Source organism: Podospora pseudoanserina, chromosome 6 (assembly GCF_035222485.1).
Source record: "Podospora pseudoanserina strain CBS 124.78 chromosome 6, whole genome shotgun sequence".
In the NCBI taxonomy this organism is placed as follows: Eukaryota; Fungi; Ascomycota; class Sordariomycetes; order Sordariales; family Podosporaceae; genus Podospora; species Podospora pseudoanserina.
This window is the reverse complement of record NC_085925.1, coordinates 2,024,332-2,044,779: the sequence shown is the minus strand read 5'-3', so window position 1 is coordinate 2,044,779 and position 20,448 is coordinate 2,024,332. Positions and strand designations below refer to the sequence as shown.

General features: G+C 52.4%; 7 protein-coding genes across 7 annotated transcripts; 3 read left to right on the top strand and 4 right to left on the bottom strand.

The window, feature by feature from the left end:
- Positions 1–191: 191 nt before the first annotated feature.
- Positions 192–3,367, top strand: PMS1 (ATP-binding mismatch repair protein; the record flags this gene model as incomplete). Its single annotated transcript, XM_062948661.1, has 2 exons — positions 192–420; positions 486–3,367. The coding sequence occupies exons 1-2, from the start codon at positions 282–284 to the stop codon at positions 3,365–3,367; spliced, it is 3,021 nt and encodes a 1,006-aa protein (XP_062797597.1). The 5' UTR covers positions 192–281.
- A 2,263-nt stretch (positions 3,368–5,630) lies between these two features.
- On the bottom strand, positions 5,631–7,405 carry SPT3 (Transcription initiation protein spt3; the record flags this gene model as incomplete). The annotated part of the gene is made up of 2 exons (XM_062948662.1): positions 5,631–6,428; positions 6,482–7,405. The coding sequence occupies 2 exons, from the start codon at positions 7,403–7,405 to the stop codon at positions 5,631–5,633; spliced, it is 1,722 nt and encodes a 573-aa protein (XP_062797596.1).
- A 1,702-nt stretch (positions 7,406–9,107) lies between these two features.
- Positions 9,108–10,828, top strand: IST1 (Vacuolar protein sorting-associated protein ist1). The gene is made up of 2 exons (XM_062948663.1): positions 9,108–9,523; positions 9,588–10,828. Exons 1-2 carry the CDS (start codon positions 9,494–9,496, stop codon positions 10,476–10,478), a joined length of 921 nt encoding a protein of 306 aa, XP_062797595.1. The 5' UTR covers positions 9,108–9,493; the 3' UTR covers positions 10,479–10,828.
- Positions 10,829–11,244: 416 nt separating this feature from the next.
- On the top strand, positions 11,245–13,760 carry QC764_601480 (uncharacterized protein; the record flags this gene model as incomplete). The annotated part of the gene is made up of 2 exons (XM_062948664.1): positions 11,245–12,562; positions 12,610–13,760. The coding sequence occupies 2 exons, from the start codon at positions 11,245–11,247 to the stop codon at positions 13,758–13,760; spliced, it is 2,469 nt and encodes an 822-aa protein (XP_062797594.1).
- Positions 13,761–13,896: 136 nt separating this feature from the next.
- BRO1_2 (bck1-like resistance to osmotic shock) lies at positions 13,897–14,904 on the bottom strand. The gene is made up of 3 exons (XM_062948665.1): positions 14,777–14,904; positions 14,633–14,702; positions 13,897–14,566 (listed from the first exon to the last, which is right to left on the bottom strand). The coding sequence occupies exons 1-3, from the start codon at positions 14,806–14,808 to the stop codon at positions 14,237–14,239; spliced, it is 432 nt and encodes a 143-aa protein (XP_062797593.1). The 5' UTR covers positions 14,809–14,904; the 3' UTR covers positions 13,897–14,236.
- Positions 14,905–15,083: 179 nt separating this feature from the next.
- Positions 15,084–17,646, bottom strand: QC764_601500 (uncharacterized protein). The gene is made up of 4 exons (XM_062948666.1): positions 17,132–17,646; positions 16,062–17,041; positions 15,879–16,012; positions 15,084–15,826 (listed from the first exon to the last, which is right to left on the bottom strand). The coding sequence occupies exons 1-4, from the start codon at positions 17,210–17,212 to the stop codon at positions 15,345–15,347; spliced, it is 1,677 nt and encodes a 558-aa protein (XP_062797592.1). The 5' UTR covers positions 17,213–17,646; the 3' UTR covers positions 15,084–15,344.
- A 932-nt stretch (positions 17,647–18,578) lies between these two features.
- On the bottom strand, positions 18,579–19,685 carry PPM1 (carboxy methyl transferase for protein phosphatase 2A; the record flags this gene model as incomplete). The annotated part of the gene is made up of 1 exon (XM_062948667.1): positions 18,579–19,685. One exon carries the CDS (start codon positions 19,683–19,685, stop codon positions 18,579–18,581), a length of 1,107 nt encoding a protein of 368 aa, XP_062797591.1.
- Positions 19,686–20,448: the final 763 nt, after the last annotated feature.

Sequence of the window (20,448 nt, the reverse complement as noted above, 5' to 3'; positions counted from 1 at the left end):
CGGGGTAGGTAAGCTTCCAGTGAAGCTGGAGGGGCGCCTACCTTAATTTATTAGTGCGCGTGTCACCACAGGCAGGAACGCGTCGCGTCCTCCTTTCTCGAGTTTAATTGATTTTCCTGGTGTAACACACCAAGAGTAACACACCCTCTCTCTCACTCTCTCTCCCTCACACACACACACATCAGCGCCAATATGAGATGACCTGATACCTATCCCAACTGGGCCGTATTTGTGAGACAATAACCGACGTTGTTGAGGGCGGGAGGGTATCATCACATACTATGGCATCCAATGTCACCATCAAGGCCATCGACTCGAGTGCAGTCCACCAGATCCAAGCTGGTCAGGTTATTGTCGATTTGTGCTCTGTAGCCAAAGAGCTCGTGGAGAACAGTGTGGATGCCGGGGCAACCACCATCGGTACGAATAAATATCTTCAGATATGTTCAGACCTGTTCCAGTAAAGGATGCTAATCATGCTGCAGAGGTACGGTTCAAAAACCAAGGTCTTGACTCCATCGAGGTCCAAGACAATGGAGCCGGAATTGCACCACACAACTACGAATCAGTCGCCCTAAAGCATTACACGTCCAAGCTCTCAACATATGATGATCTCTCCACACTTCAGACGTTTGGCTTCCGTGGGGAGGCATTGTCCTCCCTCTGCGCACTATCCAAATTCTCTGTTATAACTTGCACCAAGGAGCAGGTCCCTCGCGCTGCGAAGCTCGAGTTCGAGATGTCTGGGAAGCTTAAGAGCACCAGCGTTCTTTCGGGCCAGCGTGGTACTTCTGTAATTGTAGAGGACCTCTTCCGCAACCTCCCAGTACGCCGTCGTGAGCTGGAGAGAAACATCAAGAGGGAATGGGGCAAGGTTATCAGCCTGCTCAACCAATATGCCTGCATCCAAACAGGCGTCAAGTTCACCGTTTCCCAGCAGCCCACCAAAGGGAAGAGGATGGTTCTGTTCTCGACCAAGGGTAATCCCACAACACGCGAGAATATCATCAATGTGTTTGGTGTCAAGACGATGAATGCTTTGATCACAATGGATCTCAAGCTGCAGCTCACACCTACCGCCGGTCCTCTCGTGAAGGGTAAAGCTAGAGCTGACGGGAGCAATACCGAGGTTAGGGTGCTCGGGCATGTCTCCCGGCCGACACCTGGTGAAGGCCGACAAACACCAGATCGTCAAATGTTCTACGTCAATGGGCGGCCTTGCGGTCTACCCCAGTTTGTCAAGGTTTTCAACGAGGTGTATCGCTCCTACAATGCTTCACAGTTGCCTTTCATCTTTGCAGACATTCAACTCGACACTCATCTTTACGATGTCAATGTCAGTCCAGACAAGCGCACCATCTTGCTCCACGACCAAGGTCAAATGCTTGACAATCTGCGGGAGTCCTTGATTGAACTCTTCGAGACGCAGGATGTCACCATTCCGACATCCCAAGCCCAAGGGCTGAGGCAGACGCCGTTTAAGAAACCGACGCTTGTTCGCTCACAGACACCGGTCTCTGTTGCTTCTGTAAGCAACAGGAGGACAGCCACACTGTCACATCAATCGTCCGAATCAGACTCACCGATTACACAGAGACGAGCGTCGGTCGATGATCAGGATGAAGAGGAAGAGGAAACTTCTGAGACGGCCGAGAACCCAGAGAAAGACGAGACAGAGGTCCCAATGGAAGATGCAGAAGACGAGCCACCACAGTCTTCAATTCCGGCGATTCCGCCACCGTCGCAACCTGCAGCTCCACGATCTAGTCCCATCGCTCCAGCTCGGTTTAAACGGTCAACTCAAGAAGTGGCTACGATCACCATAGGCGACTCCACCGTGACGAGCGTGATCAGGAGTCCCCTGAAACGATCAAGAATTGAGGAGCCTTCCAGGCCTTCCCAAAAGCTTGGCGCTGCTAAGGCCAGGAAGAAGACCGCACCTGTGCCATCCTTTGGCGGACGTCTCACTCAAATGTTTTCTGCTGCGGCGAGTAGTAAGGGAGGCTCGACAGAAGATCTCGAGATTACTACAGAAGAGGTGGACATTGAGGATGAGGAAATTGAGGTGGATGAGGAAGCTTCGGAAGCCGCTGGATCGGCAGAGGGCCAGGACGATGACAACGAAGAGTCCCTGTTTGTGTCTCAAGGAGAGGATAATGATGTGGATATGGAAGAACCTGAGATGCCTCGTTCCTCTCACGAAGAAAGGGAGGAGGAGGAGGAGGAGGAGGAGGAGGAGCTCCGGGCTGACAATGAAGGGAATGAGGAGATGCCTTCAGAAGCAGACAGCCCAAGAGCCTCTGTCGAGCAAGACGAATGCTGTGACCATGACTCAGCCGACGACGAGTACATCGACGAGGAAGAAAAGAAGGCACAAGAAGAAAAGAAGGTACAAGCCCTTATCGACGCCGCCCAGGCCACCGCTGCTGAAGCATCAGAAGAAAGCGAAAAGCGCTCCCAGATGCTCCTCAAAGGCCGTCCAAAGCGGAAAGACATGACCCTCAACCTCATCCACAGGGTCAGAACCAACGAAATGCAGATTAGCCAGCAAATCATCTCCCTTTCAAACCACCTCCCACCCCAGAAAAGCAAACCACCTCCCTCCCAAGACGACGACGGCTTAGACGCAGCCAACCCCGAAGAGAAACTCTCCCTAAAAATCACCAAAACCGACTTTGCCAAAATGAAAATCATCGGCCAATTCAACCTAGGCTTCATCCTCGCCGTCCGGGAGGGTTCCTCCTCCCCCTCAGACGACGACGACGAGCTCTTCATAATCGACCAACACGCCTCGGACGAGAAATACAACTTTGAGCGCCTCCAATCCACCACCACGGTCCAATCCCAGCGTCTTGTCCAGCCCAAACCCTTGACTCTGACCGCCCTAGAAGAGGAGATAATCCTTGAGAACCTCGTCTCTCTCGAGCGCAACGGGTTTGTGGTATCAGTCGACACGTCTGGGGACTCCCCGGTGGGATCGAGGTGTCAACTCGTCACTCTACCTTTGTCGAGGGAGACAACGTTTGATTTGACGGATTTGGAGGAGTTGATCTTTTTGCTGGGGGATAACCCGAGCAGTTCGGCTACGACGATCCCGAGACCGTCAAAGGTGAGGAAGATGTTTGCCATGAGGGCTTGCAGGAGTAGTATCATGATTGGGAGGGCGTTGTCGGGGAGGCAGATGGAGAGGGTGGTGAGGAATATGGGGGGGATGGAGAAGCCGTGGAATTGTCCGCATGGGAGGCCGACGATGAGGCATTTGTGTGGGTTGGGGGGAGCATTTGAGGGGAGGACGTGGCAGGAGGGGGGGAAGGTGGATTGGAGGGTGTTTTTGAGGGGGGGGAAGGGGAAACAGAGGGCTGGGTGATGGAAGGGTCTGGACTGGATAAGGGTGTAAGGGCTTACTGAGGAAAATAGATGGTAACGTATGTTGTATTATTGAGAACAAATCTAAACAGGCATGTATTTTGTGTATGTTTACAGCCATGGAAAGCATTTTCAGATTCAACAGAAATCCTCCGGAAATCCCTATGAAAGCAACCCAACTTGCCATGTCACCGTGACAAAACCATCAAAATGCCCCCAAGACTCGAAATAAATCAACAGCAACACCGTCCAATAGGTTACGGTGAGGCGGAAGATGGGATTAACCTAAGGTTGGGGGGTATACTGAGTTTGTGGCTATCCATTTGTCTCGGTTGGTCTAATAGTTGATAGTGATAAGGAAGGGAAGTCGTGTGGGTTGTTAGAGGGGATTATTGATCTGGACAGTTATAGTTGGAAGATTGGAAGTTGTGTGGACTAGGCTGGGGAGGGTTGGAGGGATCTAGGGCTGGGGTAAATACGAGTTAGACTTGGGGGTGGAATTTTGAGCTTTTAGATTAGGGGGAAATGGGCGGGTTATTACTGGAATTGGAATGGGGGAAGTCTATAGGGCCAACTAGGAGACATTTTGTTCAAGCTAGGACAAGTCTTGATCAAGAACCTAGACAACTCTTACCGAAAGTTTGGTAGATAACCACCTATCTAGATTTGCAAAAGGGGGACTGGCCAAGAGGAATTAGGAAGATGATATGTCTCAAGGCCAAAAGCTCTGATGAGGATGTGGCGTTGCAGCTGACCAAAGGTAGGTGGGCAGTCCTCTCACATCTCTATTGCAAAACTCATATACCTCCTCCTGCACACCCACACACATCTAGTCACGGCGAATTATAGAAAGACTGCCAGGGAGTTCAACGCTGTCTCTGGTGGCTTACCACGGTAATACGTCCGGACCCGGGATCCCAAACCTGTCCTTCAATGTACTCGTTGCTGTTGAGTTTGTTTCTCGTCTTTCAGGTGGACACTCCGCCTCGAAGCGCCACCAGAGAGCCGCCGGTCATCAGCGTGATGTGATGGGGGCTGTACTTGCGCTGGCACTGGTAGGTACGGTTTGATTGGGATGATATTTTAGGGGCCAGTTGACGCCGGTTCGAGGGCTGTCGTAATATTCCTGCGGACTCCCATATTTCTATGGGAAGATCCTGTACGGATATAAAAAGTAAGCTCGCGACACCTCAAGTCAGCAGCGTTCGCGAACGAGAAGGCGCCTGGTCCAGAGGTATTGCAGCCGTGGTGCAATCTCGTGACTCCTTGGACCAGACCCGGTCAGGCAATCTTTGCGGGTTGTCTCTTGTGAGATCGTGCGTGGCGGTTTTTTATAGTACATGGCTGTTGGCTTCCCGCGGATCTGCTACATATAGTAATTAGGTGAACCGGACATATTGATGGGACGCCTGGCAGCGCTCGCGAGCGAACGGGCCGGCGTGAGAGAAATGGTTTCCTGGCCTGGTCGTAACAAGCCGTGAGCTTATCTTGTACCACCTGCGAGCGAGCGATCCTCGTGGATCTGTACTGTGCCAGTTACTTCTCCAGAGGAGTACCGAGCTCGCTGCCCTTGATTGGATGCTGGTCGTTGTCTGCAACGGCACGGTGTGATGCTTGAAGGCAGAGCGGGCATGGAGGATAGAGCCGGTGAGCTGGCAAAGCTGGCAGAGGCCTGAAGAGGGTTTGCAATAGAGTAGATGGCTGAGGAGAATAAGAGGCCCTCAGGAGTTTCCATACAGCAGCGCTTGCAAACGACAATCTTAAAACTCAAGCTCGGACGAAATTCACTATAACACCCTCCCAATATCTAAACATAGCCATCTCATATCTACCTCAGCATAGCACGAGAAAGTTTATAAAGATAATGCATCTATTTAATCATCTAACTACGTCTTGTAAACAAGACAACAAGGGTATTATCAACCCAGAAACATTCCCCTAAACTCTATCCATGCCCCAAACTCCATATAAAATAGTGAAAAGTACAAAACCCCCCAACGTAACGCTACAACGAAAACCTCCATACCTCATCCTACCTCCCCCATCTTCCATTATTAGGTGGCAGGGATACCAAAACACAAGAATTTCCTCCGCTGTCCAACCCATCCAATCTTCCATTAACCCCCCTTCAAGTCACAGAGACGACACCGCGGAAACCAGAACGCAAGGATTTCCTCTCCCGTATCGTCCAAAGCCCACAAAAACACCCCCATCCTCCCCCTAAAATAACCTCAAATTCGTCCTCTGCTGAATCCTCGTCCCGTTCAACATAGCCCTACTCTTCTTACTCCGTCCCTGCAGCCTCCTAAAAGCCTCCTGAATATGCCTCGGCTCAACTGGCGTCCTCCCCTCACTAGGCGGATCAAACAACCCCCCACCCAACCCCCCATCTTCCTCTTCTTCGCCGCATTCCCCGCCGCCTGCTCCCCCCCTCCCGTCCTCTCCCTATGCTGGTCCTCATTCTCCTTGATCTTCAACGCCTCCTCCGTCAGCGTCTGCACCATCTCAAACGTCAAAAACCCCAAGATATCCACAATATCATCACTCGGCTTGCTATCCGTCACGATCCCGAAACCCGCCCATTCCCTAAATCTCTTTCCTTTGCGGTACGTAAACGATGCTTGGCGAAACTCAGACCAGGTGACGTATTCCTCTCGCGTCATGGCCTTGGTCCGCTCGTCTGCCTTGCGGAGGCGCTGGAGGGTGATGTGGTTCATTTCCTCTTCCTCCTCGTCTTCTTCGTCTTCTCTCTCTGGGACTTCGACGGCGAAATAAGACGATGGTTCCCAGGGGAGGCCGACTTTGGCTTTCTTGTTCTTTTTGGCCGTGTCGTCGACTGGCCCGCCGGGAACTACACCACCGACGGGGTCTTCACCCGCACCAAGATCACCCTCTCCTCCCTTGTCGTCGGAATCCTTGACGTTTTTGCGGACGTCTTTCCAGGAGAGGAATGTCCGCAGACGGGAAACCTTTGGGGCGTCATCACGGATTTGGAAAATCAGGTCATTAATAGTGATCGCGCGGGCGCCGCGGCGGGCGGCGAGTTCGGTGCAGTTGCGGAGCTGGGACGGTGGTTAGTTCGGACGGGAGAAACATTGAATGGACACAAACTCACAATCTCAATAACCTGCTGCCTCACGATATCCTCGATAATCCCCGTCGTCTCGGCCGATGGCTCGCCCGTCTCACCAGAGACGTACATCATCTTGGTAACAATGTCAGCAATCCAGTCGCTGGGATCAATTTCGACCTCAAAAGCAACCTCCTCCCTCTCCCCCTCCCGTCCAGTCCCCCCTTCTTTCCCCTTCCCCGTTTCCATCGGATCAGGCCGAGTGAGGAAATCCTTGAGCATAAACGCAGCCGGGTCAAGGTTAAGCGGGATCAAATTGGCAGTGCCTTCCTCATTCTGCTCAAGGTCGTAGCCACTAAGGTCAAGTGGTTGGCCATTCATCATGACCTCGTCAAACAGCGCGGGGTTTCCCTTGAAGACGTCGTTACGACTGGCAATGGCTTCTTTGACTGCAGAGCGCGGGACGTCAATGACAGGGGGCGCGGAGTCATCGACAGTAGTACTACCAGTAGCAGCTCCGGGCTGCGGTGGCGGCACAGGAGTGTATCCGATTGCATAACTCGGGGACGGGGTGAAGAAGTGTGGCCTCTGAAACACTTTCTTGAATTTGGCGCACCGCGGATTGACGAGCCTGACGGGATAGAGCTCGTGAAGGGAGGCTTGAAAGTACATGGGGGTGTCATCTTCCTGTTGCTGTCGAGTCGGGGGGGTCGCCCCCTTCATGAACTGGCCATCATTCTGCTGCTGGACCTGCTCATTTCCTCGATGGGGGGCAAAATCACGAGGTTGCTCTGACTGAAGCATCGGAATGGCTCGCAACTGCTGCGGCTCTGGCTCGGGTTGCCTTTCAGGCTCAGGCTGCTTCTCAAGCTGTGGCTGCACCTCGGGTACTTGACGAGGCGGCACTGGTTGAAGTTGATGGGCTGTATATAACTCTGGGGTTTCTTTGGGCAGCATCTGTCGTGGCATGACCTCTGGCTGCGCCCCTTGTGCCTGTGGTGACAGCTGCGACTCTGGCACAGGATGCAGCAAGATTTCTTGGAGTGTCGACTCCGGCTGTGAGACTGGCAATTCTTGTTTCGAGATCTCGAGTTCCTTGACTGTTTGCTGCAAATCAGAGTGTGGTGGTGTGTCTTGAGGTTTCGACTCTGATGGTTGCTCCTGAAAAGTCGCAGAAATGGCTGCGGGCTGCGACTCTGGTGCAGGTGATCTCTCTTGAGTTCTCAGCTCTGGCTGCAAGGAAGACAGCTCTGGCACTAACTCCGATGGGTTCTCTTGAGAAATGGTCTGTGGCTGCGACTCTTGAGATTTCAACTTTGGCGAGGTTGGCAGTTCACTGTTCAATTTCAATCTCAAGCTGCTCGATCCGGCAAAGAAGCTGGTCTTTCTTCTCAAACAGCAGTGCCTCTTCTGTCTTTTGTAGCCGCACCTCTTGCTGTGGCTGCTCTGCCTGTAAATTGGTCCAAGAGGGAGCAAGAATCTTGCTCACGGTGGGACCGTGTGTTGGGTTCGCAGGCGGTGCTGCCCGGCGAGAAGGGCGCTCAGGAGCGGATGCTCTCCATCCAGGTCGAACGTTCAGGGGAGATAGTCGCGAGTTTCCTGGCGTTGGCAAAGGAGGGTGAGCGGGCGGCAGCTCCGTCATGGGTGGGCAACCTGACTGCCCCTTTTTACCAGACTGTTTGGAGGGAGAAGTGTTGATCATTATGACAAGCTCGATGTCTTTTCTTCTGGGTCTCGTGTCGAAAAGTGGTTGAGGGAAGCGTCATTGTGTGAGTAGAACAAAACATGGGGGACTTATGTAGTGTTGCCGTTGCCGTTGCCGTTGCCGTTGCCGTGGCCCAGAATGTCGTCGCCGCCGCTGCCCGGGAGCAATACCGGTATAGCTGTTTTCACCCCCATGATGACTTTCACTGTGAGAGACATGAAAGCTGTTGGGGCCAGCACCAGTTTTCCTGACATCCCCCCACAGACCCCTCCAAAGTCAAGAGATCTTCCAAGTCATAAGATACCCATTCCCAATAGATTTCTCACCGCGCTGTTGACAGAGTACCACCTCTTTATCCCCTTCAAATGTGACTTGTCACATCATCTGGCTTTATGTATTCCCTGCCCGGCTATCCCCTCTGTCAGGCCGTCTTGCTGCATCCAGCTCTTGTCCCTGAATCGATGCTCAATCCCACATGATGTCCTTTCTCCATCAATCCATTTCCCACCCAGTCCATTCCATCCACTTCCCAACTTGTCTTACAACCTAGCAAACAAAAAAGAGAGTCATAACTAACCTGCTGTATCTCTTGACGATACTTGTACTGTTTATCTTTGTCCGCCATTTTGATGGTTTGAAGGATGGATTAACGGTGCTGAATGGTTGTTGATGTCTTCCAAAAGAGCTGTTTCCAACGAGAGGTAATTATGGCTACGGTGTAGAGAATTTGGAAGCGATGAAGGTCTACCGTGATATTAAACAAGAAATAGATATGTTGCTGTGAATGCTGGACAGGTGTTGACTGGCGGAATAAGTTGCCAAGCGCGAGGCTCCAACAAGTCCGTTGATATCTGGCACGGACCACATATCCCACGTGACTGTGAGCTTCAGGAGCTCAATTATCTGTTTAGATTGAAAGTTGCTATTGAAAGAAAGCTGTTTAAATTGTCTTTATTTTTACATGCTTTGATTCCTCTCACACCCCATGAGGCACTGGTCAAGCTGCTCTCTACCTACGTCTCAAGACAAGAGGTTGAAGAACGCACGAGCCAACTGCTGTCAAGATGGACATGTATGGAGATTGACTCCACAACGACGACAGCCAAGACCCTGTCGCAAACTGTTAACGGCTGATTAGCGTGCTACCCCGCATGCAACGCACTTCCAACCCCACCATCAGCAACCAAGCTCTCAGCCGCATCCCGCCTTGCACATTCGCAACCTCTCCCTATTCAGAATACTGGAGCCTGGAGCCTTGTTCATTGATATCAGACATCACCCAGTTCTCGCCTACTCCAAGATCTCCTGTTTCCTACCCTTCCCGTGGACACTGAGCCAGTCCAGATACCGAAATGCCTCCTCCAACATCACCGGTCCTTGTGGTATGGCTCCTTCCTTGTCACCTTACATCGCAAGTAAAAAGAGTATCTAACAGGTCACCACCAGACCAAAATCAAAGTCCAGCTCAAACTAGCCATAGCCCGCCTTCGTATGGTTCAAAAGCGTGACGAGGCCCTTGCAAAGACCCAGCGCAGAGCCATGGCCCAGCTCCTCGAGCAGAACAAGGTTGATTCGGCCCGAATCCGCGTCGAGAACATCATCAGATCCGACATCATTACCGAGCTCCACGAAATCCTAGAACTCTACTGCGAGCTTCTACTAGCCCGCGCTGGCTTGCTAGAGGCATCACCAACATGCGATCCCGGCCTTGAAGAGGCTGTCAAGTCCATCATCTACGCCGCTCCCAAGACAGAAATAAAAGAGCTCCAAACAGTGAGGACGTTGTTGGCCGAGAAGTTTGGGAAAGAATTTGTGCTACAGGCTACAGAAAACAGCGACAGGAAAGTAAGCGAAGGGGTGGTCAAGAAGCTGAGCGTCACACCACCAAAAGACGAGCTGGTGCAGGGCTACCTTGAGGAGATTGCGCGGGCATACGGCGTTGACTGGCCAAAAGGGAAGAATAAGGAGCTGGGGGATCCTCCTGACTTTATGGATGATGATGATGATGATGAGAACCCAAGTGGAGGCCAGGCACAAAGAGTGTTGGAGGAACCGCTGGTTGGTGTGGATGAGGAAGCTGCTGCTGAGCTCAAGGCACAGGAAGACCTGAGCAAAGCTACACCCCCAAAATCTTTTGGGCCGGCTAGCCCGCTTCATGTCAATCCTCCTAGTGCTTCCACTGATAACATCCACCCCAAAGTCACTCTCAACAGACAGGAGTTGACAACACCAACCAAGAAGCCGGCTGCTGTGACGAGAAAGCCTTCGGAGCAGAAAGGGGATGGGGTTCCAGATCTGGATGAGCTTGCAAAGAGGTTTGCACAGCTGAAGAGGTGATTTCTAGCCCCCTTTTCATTTGTATACTGCTACTTCCTTGGGCTCGGGAGCTTGGCGGGTTGGTTTTGGGATATCTGTTGCTCATTCCTATCATGTAATTTTTTTTGACAGAGAACAACACCCTTCAGGTAGGATAATTACCTATGGAGCATCCAGGTGCTGTGATAATTGCGTTAGATGTGACCTTGAGCTGCTCCTTCCGTTTGTAACGGGATGCACACAACAGTAGCCCTTCGCTCCTGCCTTATTTTCTGGGAAATTCAACACAAAACACGTCACAGGAACGAGACTTGTCAAATGCTTCCATCTGCACCACTGATGGTTTCCTTCAAATCAACATCTTCCACCCATCTTTTCTTCGGCTACTTGCGTGAGTACTGATCAACCAAAACCGCTCTTTAGGTACCCAGCTTCTTTTGTCTCGACCAAGAACTGTCAAACAAACCAATCTGCTGGACGGGTCGCAGCTTGGTTTTATTGGTTTTCTGATCTCGGCTCGATCGTAGCACCTGGTCAACTCTTCTCCAGGGGCTTGCGATCCATTGCAATTACTCACAGCCCCTGGCCGACAATATTCTGGTCCTTTCGAGAGGTACTTTTCAGGGCAAATTCACGAACACATGTGCAAATACTGAAACTGACCCATCCTCTTGCACGGTTACAGGAAACTCGCAGAGGGCCGTTTGTTCCCGGCCTTAAGGCTGCCACATTGCGGAAGCCTGCCGGTCTACTTGCTCAAGGAGCCCGTGTCTCCTGTTTGGAAAGAATGGGCAAGAGTAAGAAGAAGAACCCAAGCGAACCGCCACTTGGTGATTTTCGCAAATGTCCCTCCGCCCGTAAGCTCTTTGAGTCTCTCGGCCGGGAATTTCCTGTCAAGGTCAACAAACAGCGTACCCTCAACAGCTTTGTCATATGGCTTATCGAACGCCTGATTGACAAGGACGTTTCCAACCCATCAAGCGCTGAATCCGAACTCAAAGAGTGGTATCAGCTGCTCAAGAGCTGCCGCATTGACGACCAGACCATCATTGATGGTTTTGTCGAGCTAGAGCAGACCCACGTCTCAGAGCACCCTCTCCACGCGAGACGTCTTCACATCGTGGAAACGGAGTTGCGGGAACTAATCAGGACTACGGCATCGCTGCCCCCAGCTCCATCCAAATCTTCAACAGCTCAAAAGATTCAAAAGCCCTCGGGCACTTTGTCCAAGCCCATGGATGAACACAAGCATCTCAATCGGCGGGTGTCAATCCTGAGGATTGTTACTGGCCCTGACCCTTCAAAGTCAACGAACGATTACACCCATCCGGATAGAAGACTGTCAGGCCCACCGGCCCGCAATGACTCTACCGTTGCCTTTGAAGGAGACATGAGCGATTATATCCATCCTGGAAGAAGGGCTCTTGTCAGCACACCACAAGAGTCTCCGAAACATGATTCTCCGCCGCCAACATTGGCTCATATGCACCCGGATAGGGCTGCATCTGTCTCGGTGGACCACTCCTCTCCTGCCCCCGAGATCATGTATGGCCGTATGCATCCTGATAGGATGAAGTTTTCTCGAGAGGCTGCTCCTGAGCCTGGAGAGCTGATTGAAAAGGTAGTTCCCGCTGCTGACTGCATTCGAACGGGAACAGGAAGACAGGGCAAGAGTAACACATTTGATCCTTTCTGCCCCGATTTGCCGTTTTTATCAGGAGCAAATGCGATGGCCATGGAAGACTTGGTGAGGCAGAGAGAGAAGAAAAAGCAGGAGCAGGAGTGGGAAAAGTGGGAGCAGGAGGAGAAGCAGAAGCAGATGCAGAAGGAGAAGGAGAAGGAGAAGGAGAAGGGGAAGGAGAAGGAGAAGGGGAAGGAGAAAGGCAAGGATCTCTCCTTTCTTACCGGTTCCAACCGAATGGTGCTCGGTGATGACTGGGCGTTGGCCAGAACGAAGAAGAAAAAGAAGAAGGCCGCGCAAACTGAGCTAGTTTTGGAGTACGGTGAGAGCCTAGTTGACGTGGGAAACGCCAAATCGGCTACCAAGGGTGACAAGGAGTTTACCATACCGGGAAACTATGTGTGCAACCGTTGCAACGTGCGTGGTAAGTATGAACCCCCAGGCATGATATTACAGTGTTAACCCTATTAGGCCATCTTATTCAAGATTGCCCAACGAACGGGGACTGGCGATATGCCGTCAAAGCACCCGAGGACTACACTTGCAATTTTTGTGGAAAACAGGCAGATCACTATATTGATGACTGCCCGCGGAAGCCTTCGAAAGGCTCGCGCAACGGTCAAACTGAGCGTGACGCGCCTCGGAGAGTCGTCAGTGATACCATCCGAGATTCCGTCATAGACTCCTACCGACCCGAGCCCCGCTCCCACAAGCGGCATCGCAGTATGGACAGTAAGTTTGACGATGATGACTATTTGGCCTCGAGACCTCACCGCCGTGGGACGAGGGGCCGCAAGTCTCGGCGTGCAGATGATGACCCAGAGAGCAACGTGTCTATTCGGGGAAGGGCTGGTACGAACGACAGTCCTTGGGGTGACTTGAAGTCTTCCATCGTGGGTTATCTCGATCCAGACAAGCCGGTTGGTGACGAACCCCCCACTAAGGTCTACACCAACCGCAAGCCTCCGCCCGTCAGCCCGGACCCCCATGAGGAGGGACGGCTTTCGTATTATGATGTGCCATCTGAAGACGCGCAGCCCGAGCACTCCACTTTGAAGAAGAATAAGAAGAAGACGCCCCCGAAGAAAACGCAGCTGGTTGTGCCCAAGTCCGAGAGATCCCCTATTCGTATCGCCAATGCGCCGCCCCCCAGAATTCGAGTTGGCCCACAGCAGGTCGGCCAAATGATTGAGGAAGAGAGGGACAAGAACGACTTGATCCCCTCGTTCTTCAAGATGTTTTTGGGCAAGAAGGTCTATTTCAGGACCAGGGCCAAGCGTCCAGTGGCAATTGACTTTATTGATATGCCCTCTGAGAGTGAGGGGGGCGATGACGATGCCGTGGAGATTGACCAGGCTCAAGATTCTGTCAAGAACGAGCAAGGCGATATGTCCACCCAGCTGAAGAGCCGGCTCTCGCCTGGGCCCTCGGTGGACGAGCCACAGCAGGCGACCAATTCTTCTGTCATCCAACACCTCCACGGTGTCATCGACGTGGATGATGATGTTGTCATGACGGAGGCTAGGCCGTCTGTCATTGTCAGCGGGTTGGGAGACTTTACCGACCTCACTGGGCTATCTGATGGCGAGTCCCAGAGCCACATTGTGGTGGTTGATGATTAGATCCACCAACACCTGCCATGTCAGCTCTGGGGTGCTTATCTGTTGGGTTCTTGTTTATTTTGGGGATTGTTTATCATTATCTCTGGCTTGAGCTGGAGCCTAGAGCTTTTTCCCGTGAGCCTGTGCCTCACATGGGGAATTTTAGCGGTGGTCTGGAGTTTTGACTTGTTTTCTGTATTATATTGTACTATTATTGCATCCGTTCCTTTATCTAGATTTCGCCAGCAGACAAATGCGATGATTATTGACATTTCTGTCTGCCCGATGGTGAACCTGCTTCTTTTGAGATGTTGATGTGGCCCTGGTTCTGTAATCCCTCCTACATGGCCGCTCTGCCCTGCTCAACATCCCGTGGCCTGCCCGTCTCTCCTTCCCGACATCGGGCGATATAGACTCTCCCGCTCAGCCACGGGGATATTCATCCTCCTTTCCACGCGCACAATCGATATCTTTTTCACCATATATCCTCGCCTCTCTCACTCCAACTTATCCAAATGCTCCAACCTAGTCAACACAACCTGCTTCGACGTCTCCTCAATCTCCCCCGCGAGGAAGACCTCGTCCAGGATGGCGTACACCTTGTAAAAGTTAAACACCAGATCCAGCTCGCAGACGTTGCCAAAGAATGCATCCAAGACTTCAACAAAAAAGTGGATAGCCTCTAGATAGGCGAGCTCGTTGTCGTTTGTGTCGACGCAGGCGCAGAAGAAGAGGCCGGCGTAGCGGCGGTAGACGATCTTGTGGTTGCGGAACTCTACAAAGTTGGATTGGTACTTTTGGTCACGGGGGGCGACGAGGCGGTGGACCTTTCAGACATGGGGTCAGCATATGGGATGGGGGACGAAGAGGGGAGGAAGGGGTGGAAGAGGTACCTCGCCCTTGACCTTGACTTTTTCGTCGTCGCTGTAGGGGACGTACCATTTTGCTAGGCGGGTTTTGCCCCTATTCCAAAAGGTGGTCGGTTGGTTACCAATGGGAGGGAGACAGAAAAGAGGGGGGAGCAGGGGGAAACGTACTGTCGGTTCTGGATGAGGATAAAGTTCAACATTTCGGCGACGGCGGCGGCGCGATGTGATTATCTTTGTCGCCGTGGATTGGTGTTGTCGCGCGTGCTGAAGGTCAGGGGATGGATGTGGTTGATAATCGATAAGAGAGCTGTACCCCGAGGTCGCGGCGCGAACAAGGGCCTTGGCACTGGCGGGGTTAGGGTTGGATGCTGAACTCGAAAAAAGGGATGGCCATCAAGGTGCGCGTTTCAACTGTTATCCGATAGCAGCCGCGAACCCAGCATTTCAACATGAGATCACGGGCGTCATGCGAAAATAGGACCAAAAATTGTATTGTGACATTATTACTTCGTTACTGGAGCTCTACCGCAAATATAAACTGCTGTATCCATACCCAACGCCTCTCTCATGCAACGCCTATCTCTAACAACATGAAAACAACGTCATCCAAAAAAAAAAAAAAAAAAAAAAACTTGGTATCCTTCTCCATCCATGTGCGATGTGTCTAGCCGTGTAAAAATGCCCACAAGTTCAAACTCCTCCTCCCACCAACTATCCATCCAGTCGAGACATCTCCTTAATCCTCAGCCGCGCCCTTCCCCGCCTCCCTCAACCTCGCAACATACTGATGTCTGATCGTCGACAATGTCACAATCAACCCCAGCCCACAAGCACCCAGCGTGACAAAATACGCATTCCTGTAGCAGTCGATACCGTCATAGCACGACCGGTCACCATCAGGACTAACAATGATGTGACTGTCAAAGACGGCACCGTAAAACAGGTTGAAAATGTTGCCCGAGATGACAGGGCTGAGTGTCATGAACCCCCAGTTCTGGCTAAGTCCGTGGATACCGAACGTCTCAGCTACGATCGAGGGGAAGACACCAAACAAGAAGCCGTATCCGAGACCTGAGAGGCCAGAAACAAAACCGAGGTAGTGCGGGTTCGAGACGTTGAGGGCAAAGAGCTGGGCAATGCAAAATACGAGACTAGCCGCGACAAGGCACCAGGCGCGGCTGGCACCTACGACCTTGACAAGAAAATCAGATCCGACACCTGTAGATTTGTCAGCACAAAGAGCGAAATGACCACCCAGGGAAAGGCTCACCGCTCAGCAATCTCCCTCCGAAGCTGCCAATGGACAGAATGGAGACATGCATCTGCTGACGCTGTACGAGGAAAGACTCGGGAACAGAGTCATCGAAACGCCTCCAGAGAGCATTGACGTTGTGTCCAATATTGCTGGAAAGGGTTAGCAATGTTTCTCCTCAAAGAAAGCGAGAGAACTCACTTGATAGTCATGAGACCAATGCCAGCCAGAATCCCCATAATGGTAAACAGCTGCCAAAAGTCGACATTGGACAACAAGCGCCAGCCACGGATATCTACACGATGGGAACGATCCATATCAACACTGCTCTGCACTAACACATCACCAGGCAGCGAGGACGACTTTGACATGAGGGACGAGGTCTCGTCAACGTCGCTATCGGGGGCCTCGTCCGAGGGGGGGCGGGCGGATTCAACATCGGTCTGGTCACGGAGCTGGGCGCTGGCTGACGGCGACGATGGTCCGGTAGCCTCTGCGTCTGTCTGTGCCTGCGTCGACGTCGCGGGAGTCGTGTAGGTGGTGGGCGTCGACATACCAGGTTCTACATCAGGGAATCTTCGCGCTCCTCTCGCCTTGCCGTCCTCCGATGACGATGTCCGCCGCAGCCGCTGCGTGTCCGAGCCGGAACCCCCGTTAGGTACCGCATGGTAGGCCGGAGTGTGGGGGTAGACCTTGAGGAAGCAAAATCCGGTGAAGATCAGAGCAAAGGTACCGGCGGCCAGAACAGTCAAGAACGCGCTGGTGTCTCCGGGAAAGAAGAGCGATCCGACCTGGGAGAAGAAGAATGCGCTCAAGCCGAAGGCAGCCAATGGGAAGGCCGTGGCGGTGCCCCGATGGTGTGGCCAGTTGAGCGCCGACGTTTTGACTGCCGCCTGGAACGCCATACATCCGCCCAGGCCGGTAAGATACGAAAAGAAACATAACAGAGGAACCGAACCGGCCGCGTTTTCGTACGAGGCGCGAAAGGGGTAGTACCCGAGGCCGAGGAGAAGCGCGCCGGCTGCCACGGCTGGTCGGGGTCCACGGTTATCGACAAACAACCCGATAGGTACGCCCATCGAATACATGCCCAGATTACCCGCCGCTCCGATCAGGTTACTCTCCGTCGTCGTGAGGTTGAGCTTATCGGCGAACTGTGGGGCCCAGGCCGAGTACACATACTGAACCACGAAGGTTTACAACCGTCAGCGCTCCCGCCACCGAACCAAATCCCAACAGCCTGCCAAATGTCCCCCCAAGGAATCACATACGTTGGTACCGCACGCGAGCGATATGACTGTCGCGGCGACGCTGGAAACCATGCGCGCGCGGTGTAGTTGTTGGTCGAGCATTGTTTCGTCGGGGTGCTGCGATAGCGGAGCACGGCGATGATGTATTATCTAGATGTCAGCGGAAAAGCATCCCGGCGGGTTCGAGATGCGATAGGAGGAGAGCGAAGTCGATCGCTCAGGGCATCGCAGGAAAAGAGCGGGCGTGAGAGGAGAGTAAAAAGACGATTGCGAAAAACGGTACAGACAGAATTACAATCAACAAAAAGATGGGGGGGATGGGATGACGGTGGTTGTCGTTGTTTCGAATCCCCTTGCCAAGATAAGGCGAGCAGCCGGGGGGTGCCCTTTGACCCCTGTGACAGCCGCCAAACAAGCAGTGGAGATCGGTTCTGCCCGTTGCGTAACCGTTCGCTTATAACGACTGTGATTGGTGGAATTGCCTCAAACACCCACTGGGATGATCCGATAAGAACATTCTTATCATTTACACAAACTCTCGCCAGTTGAAAGTTGAATCAACTTCAGCATTGCCTGGTTCTATGAGCTGTATGCTCTACACATGCATGTGTGCCTCTGACACAACCACGATACCGCCTCAGACGCTCCAAAGCTCGGGACCTGTTGCCTGACCACCTGCCATGTGCCTGTGGCATGTGTTCATGTGAGACACTGCAGATAGCTTGGTATTGCGTAACACAGGGGAAACTTTACCTAACAACACCACCACGCCCCCTCGAAATTACATAACGATACCAGCCCAACCCATCGTGTTACCTAAATATCCTATGCCTCATCTTGGGTGTTCATAGTGTCAGTGTTCTAGAACATGGTGAGAGCTCTGAAACGTGTGGACTCGGAGGAACATGCGAAGCCCGTCGGGTTTACTCGGTCGGGTATGTTTGACCATGGGAAAAAGGCCCCACGATAGTATTCACATTGGTTGCCAGAATGCTAGACACTAACCCACAGTATCACTTCGGGTATTCGTATGTGTAGAGTCTATTATGATCCATATGTTGACTTTTTGGGTATCCTCTGTCGTCTCATTAAGCTTAAAAGGAAGATGGTCTTGTCGAGACATTATTGCAGACATCAGGGATGTGTCCGATATTAAGAAGCACTTGGCATGTTCGAGAAAAGCTTGTCTTGGGGCTCTGACCGGGGGGCTACATGATCAGAAGCATCTACAACCTTGAAGCCAAGCTGAGATGCCGTGACCGAAACCAAGATAAGACTGATACACATCAAGTATCATTATCGTGAAGATGAAATGATGTATCAGACGGTCCCCTACAGGTTGTCCATCCATCCTTCAGGCGTTCATCGGACCTTGATACGCATCCCTCACCTTATCAGACCTTGTAGACATTCCTCACCCTACTCTGTCTCATCCCCTTCGTCATCATCCCCCCTCCCCCCCTCAACCTCACCCCTCCCCTTCATTCCACCCCCAAACAATCACATAATGCCCCGCCAACAACTTCCACTCCTCCACCTCATCCAACCTCTCCAACCCATCCACCCTCTCCCTCTCCCCCTCCCCCACCCACTCCTCCCAAATCTGATCCACAGTCCTACTCCTCACCTCCCTAAATCCAGCCTCCAGCAACCTCCTCTCCTGGTCCTCCTGCGTCTGGTACACCGCCAAAGTCGGCATCGTCACCCCCCGCGCAGCAAGATTAGAAATCATCATCCGTCCAAACGCATCCCCCGGCAAAATCGGCTCGTAAATCACCAGCCCCAAACTAGGAAAACAAGACGTAAAAGAGGTGATTATATCCGATGCTGTCGAAGGTGGGAGGTAGCAAAGGCAGCATTCGGACAGCAGCAGTGTCGGGCACTCCTGTGATAGTCCCGGGAGGGAGGAAGGAGAAGATGGAAAAAACCGGAGATCAAGCGGGTGGAGAGTGAGGGTATTGCCTGTTTTTGGGTTCGCATGCTGCTTCGAGACATAAGACTGGTTCGTGGCCGGGTTTGGGAGTGGCATTGGCGGGGAGAGGATGCCGTTCAGCGCTGGGACTGTCCGGATGAGGGTGTTCTTCTTGGAGATGATAACCGGGAAGTCGATTTCATGATAGTGGATGTTTTGGTGTTTTTGAGACGAGGTGAATAATCGAAAGCAGCGGGTGTCTGTTCCTGCTCCGAGGGAGACTATCTGCCGGGGTTTGCCGGTGGAGAAAGTGCTGGAGAGGAAGTGGTGGATGAGAATGTCTATCGCTGTCGTGCGGGTGTATGTTCCTCTGTTTATTATTGGGAGTCTGCGGGGTGTGGGTAGTCCTGGGCCTGGACCGGAGTAGAACGGTGGTGGTGAGGGAGCTACGAAGTAGCTGGCGAAGGGGTCGATGAGGTAGCCTAGTTCTACGGCGCTGAGGCGGGAGACAGCAGCGTCGGTGTCGGTTCCCTGGATTGTGGTGTCATGGCTGGCTGATGGCCCGGAGGAGCTACCCCGGTGTGAGCCGCCCCGGCCCCGGCCTCGGGATCCTCCACGGCTGCCGCGGAGGGAGAGAAGGTTGGGTATTGATGGGGCGGACATGGTTCGGTAAAGAGTTTGGTGGATCGCTGAGTGTGATAAACAACCCGAGCGCTATGAAAAGCCTCTCATTCCGCTCTCGCCAGAGGATATCGGGATATCAGATTGCCACAAATCGTTGTGTTGCCGTGTATTGGGATGACGTCGGTGAGGCTCATGACAAGCTCAAGAGGTGTTGTGGGGTCAAGTGTTGGGCGTTCTTAACAGTTTTGGCGGTAAAATAGGCTCAAACTGCTAACGGAATAGCTGCAAGCTACGCAATCTTTTTAGTGGGGGTTAGTAGCTGTTTGCTCGCATGTTCATCCACTTTCAACCTCGCTACATAAAACGGGGAAAAGTCGAATATACAGCGATGGGTTTTCTCACGTACTTAGGGATATTCTTCTTTTTTTAAAAAAAGATTTCTTTCATTGTATGCCGCATCCAGATCCTCTCTAGATTCTGATCTGGAAACCGAGGACGGACTTGAAAGATCGTAGAAACACTTCGACGGCCTACCTACAATGGTCAGCTTGTGCCTAGAACACGGTTGGCACCTCGAGGAGAACACTCTTCACAAAGAAACCGAAACATATCATATATTAACCATAGGCCGGTAAACCCTCTCCTCCGCCTCCCCCACCCTCACATCCGTCTTGATCAAATTCCCAAAGCTATCGACCCCCACCGCTCCCTTCGGAATATCATCACAATACCTCTCCCACGCACCTCTAATCTTCGGTCCTATCCCACCCGTCCTAGTCCAACCAGGTCGGACAATAGTCAT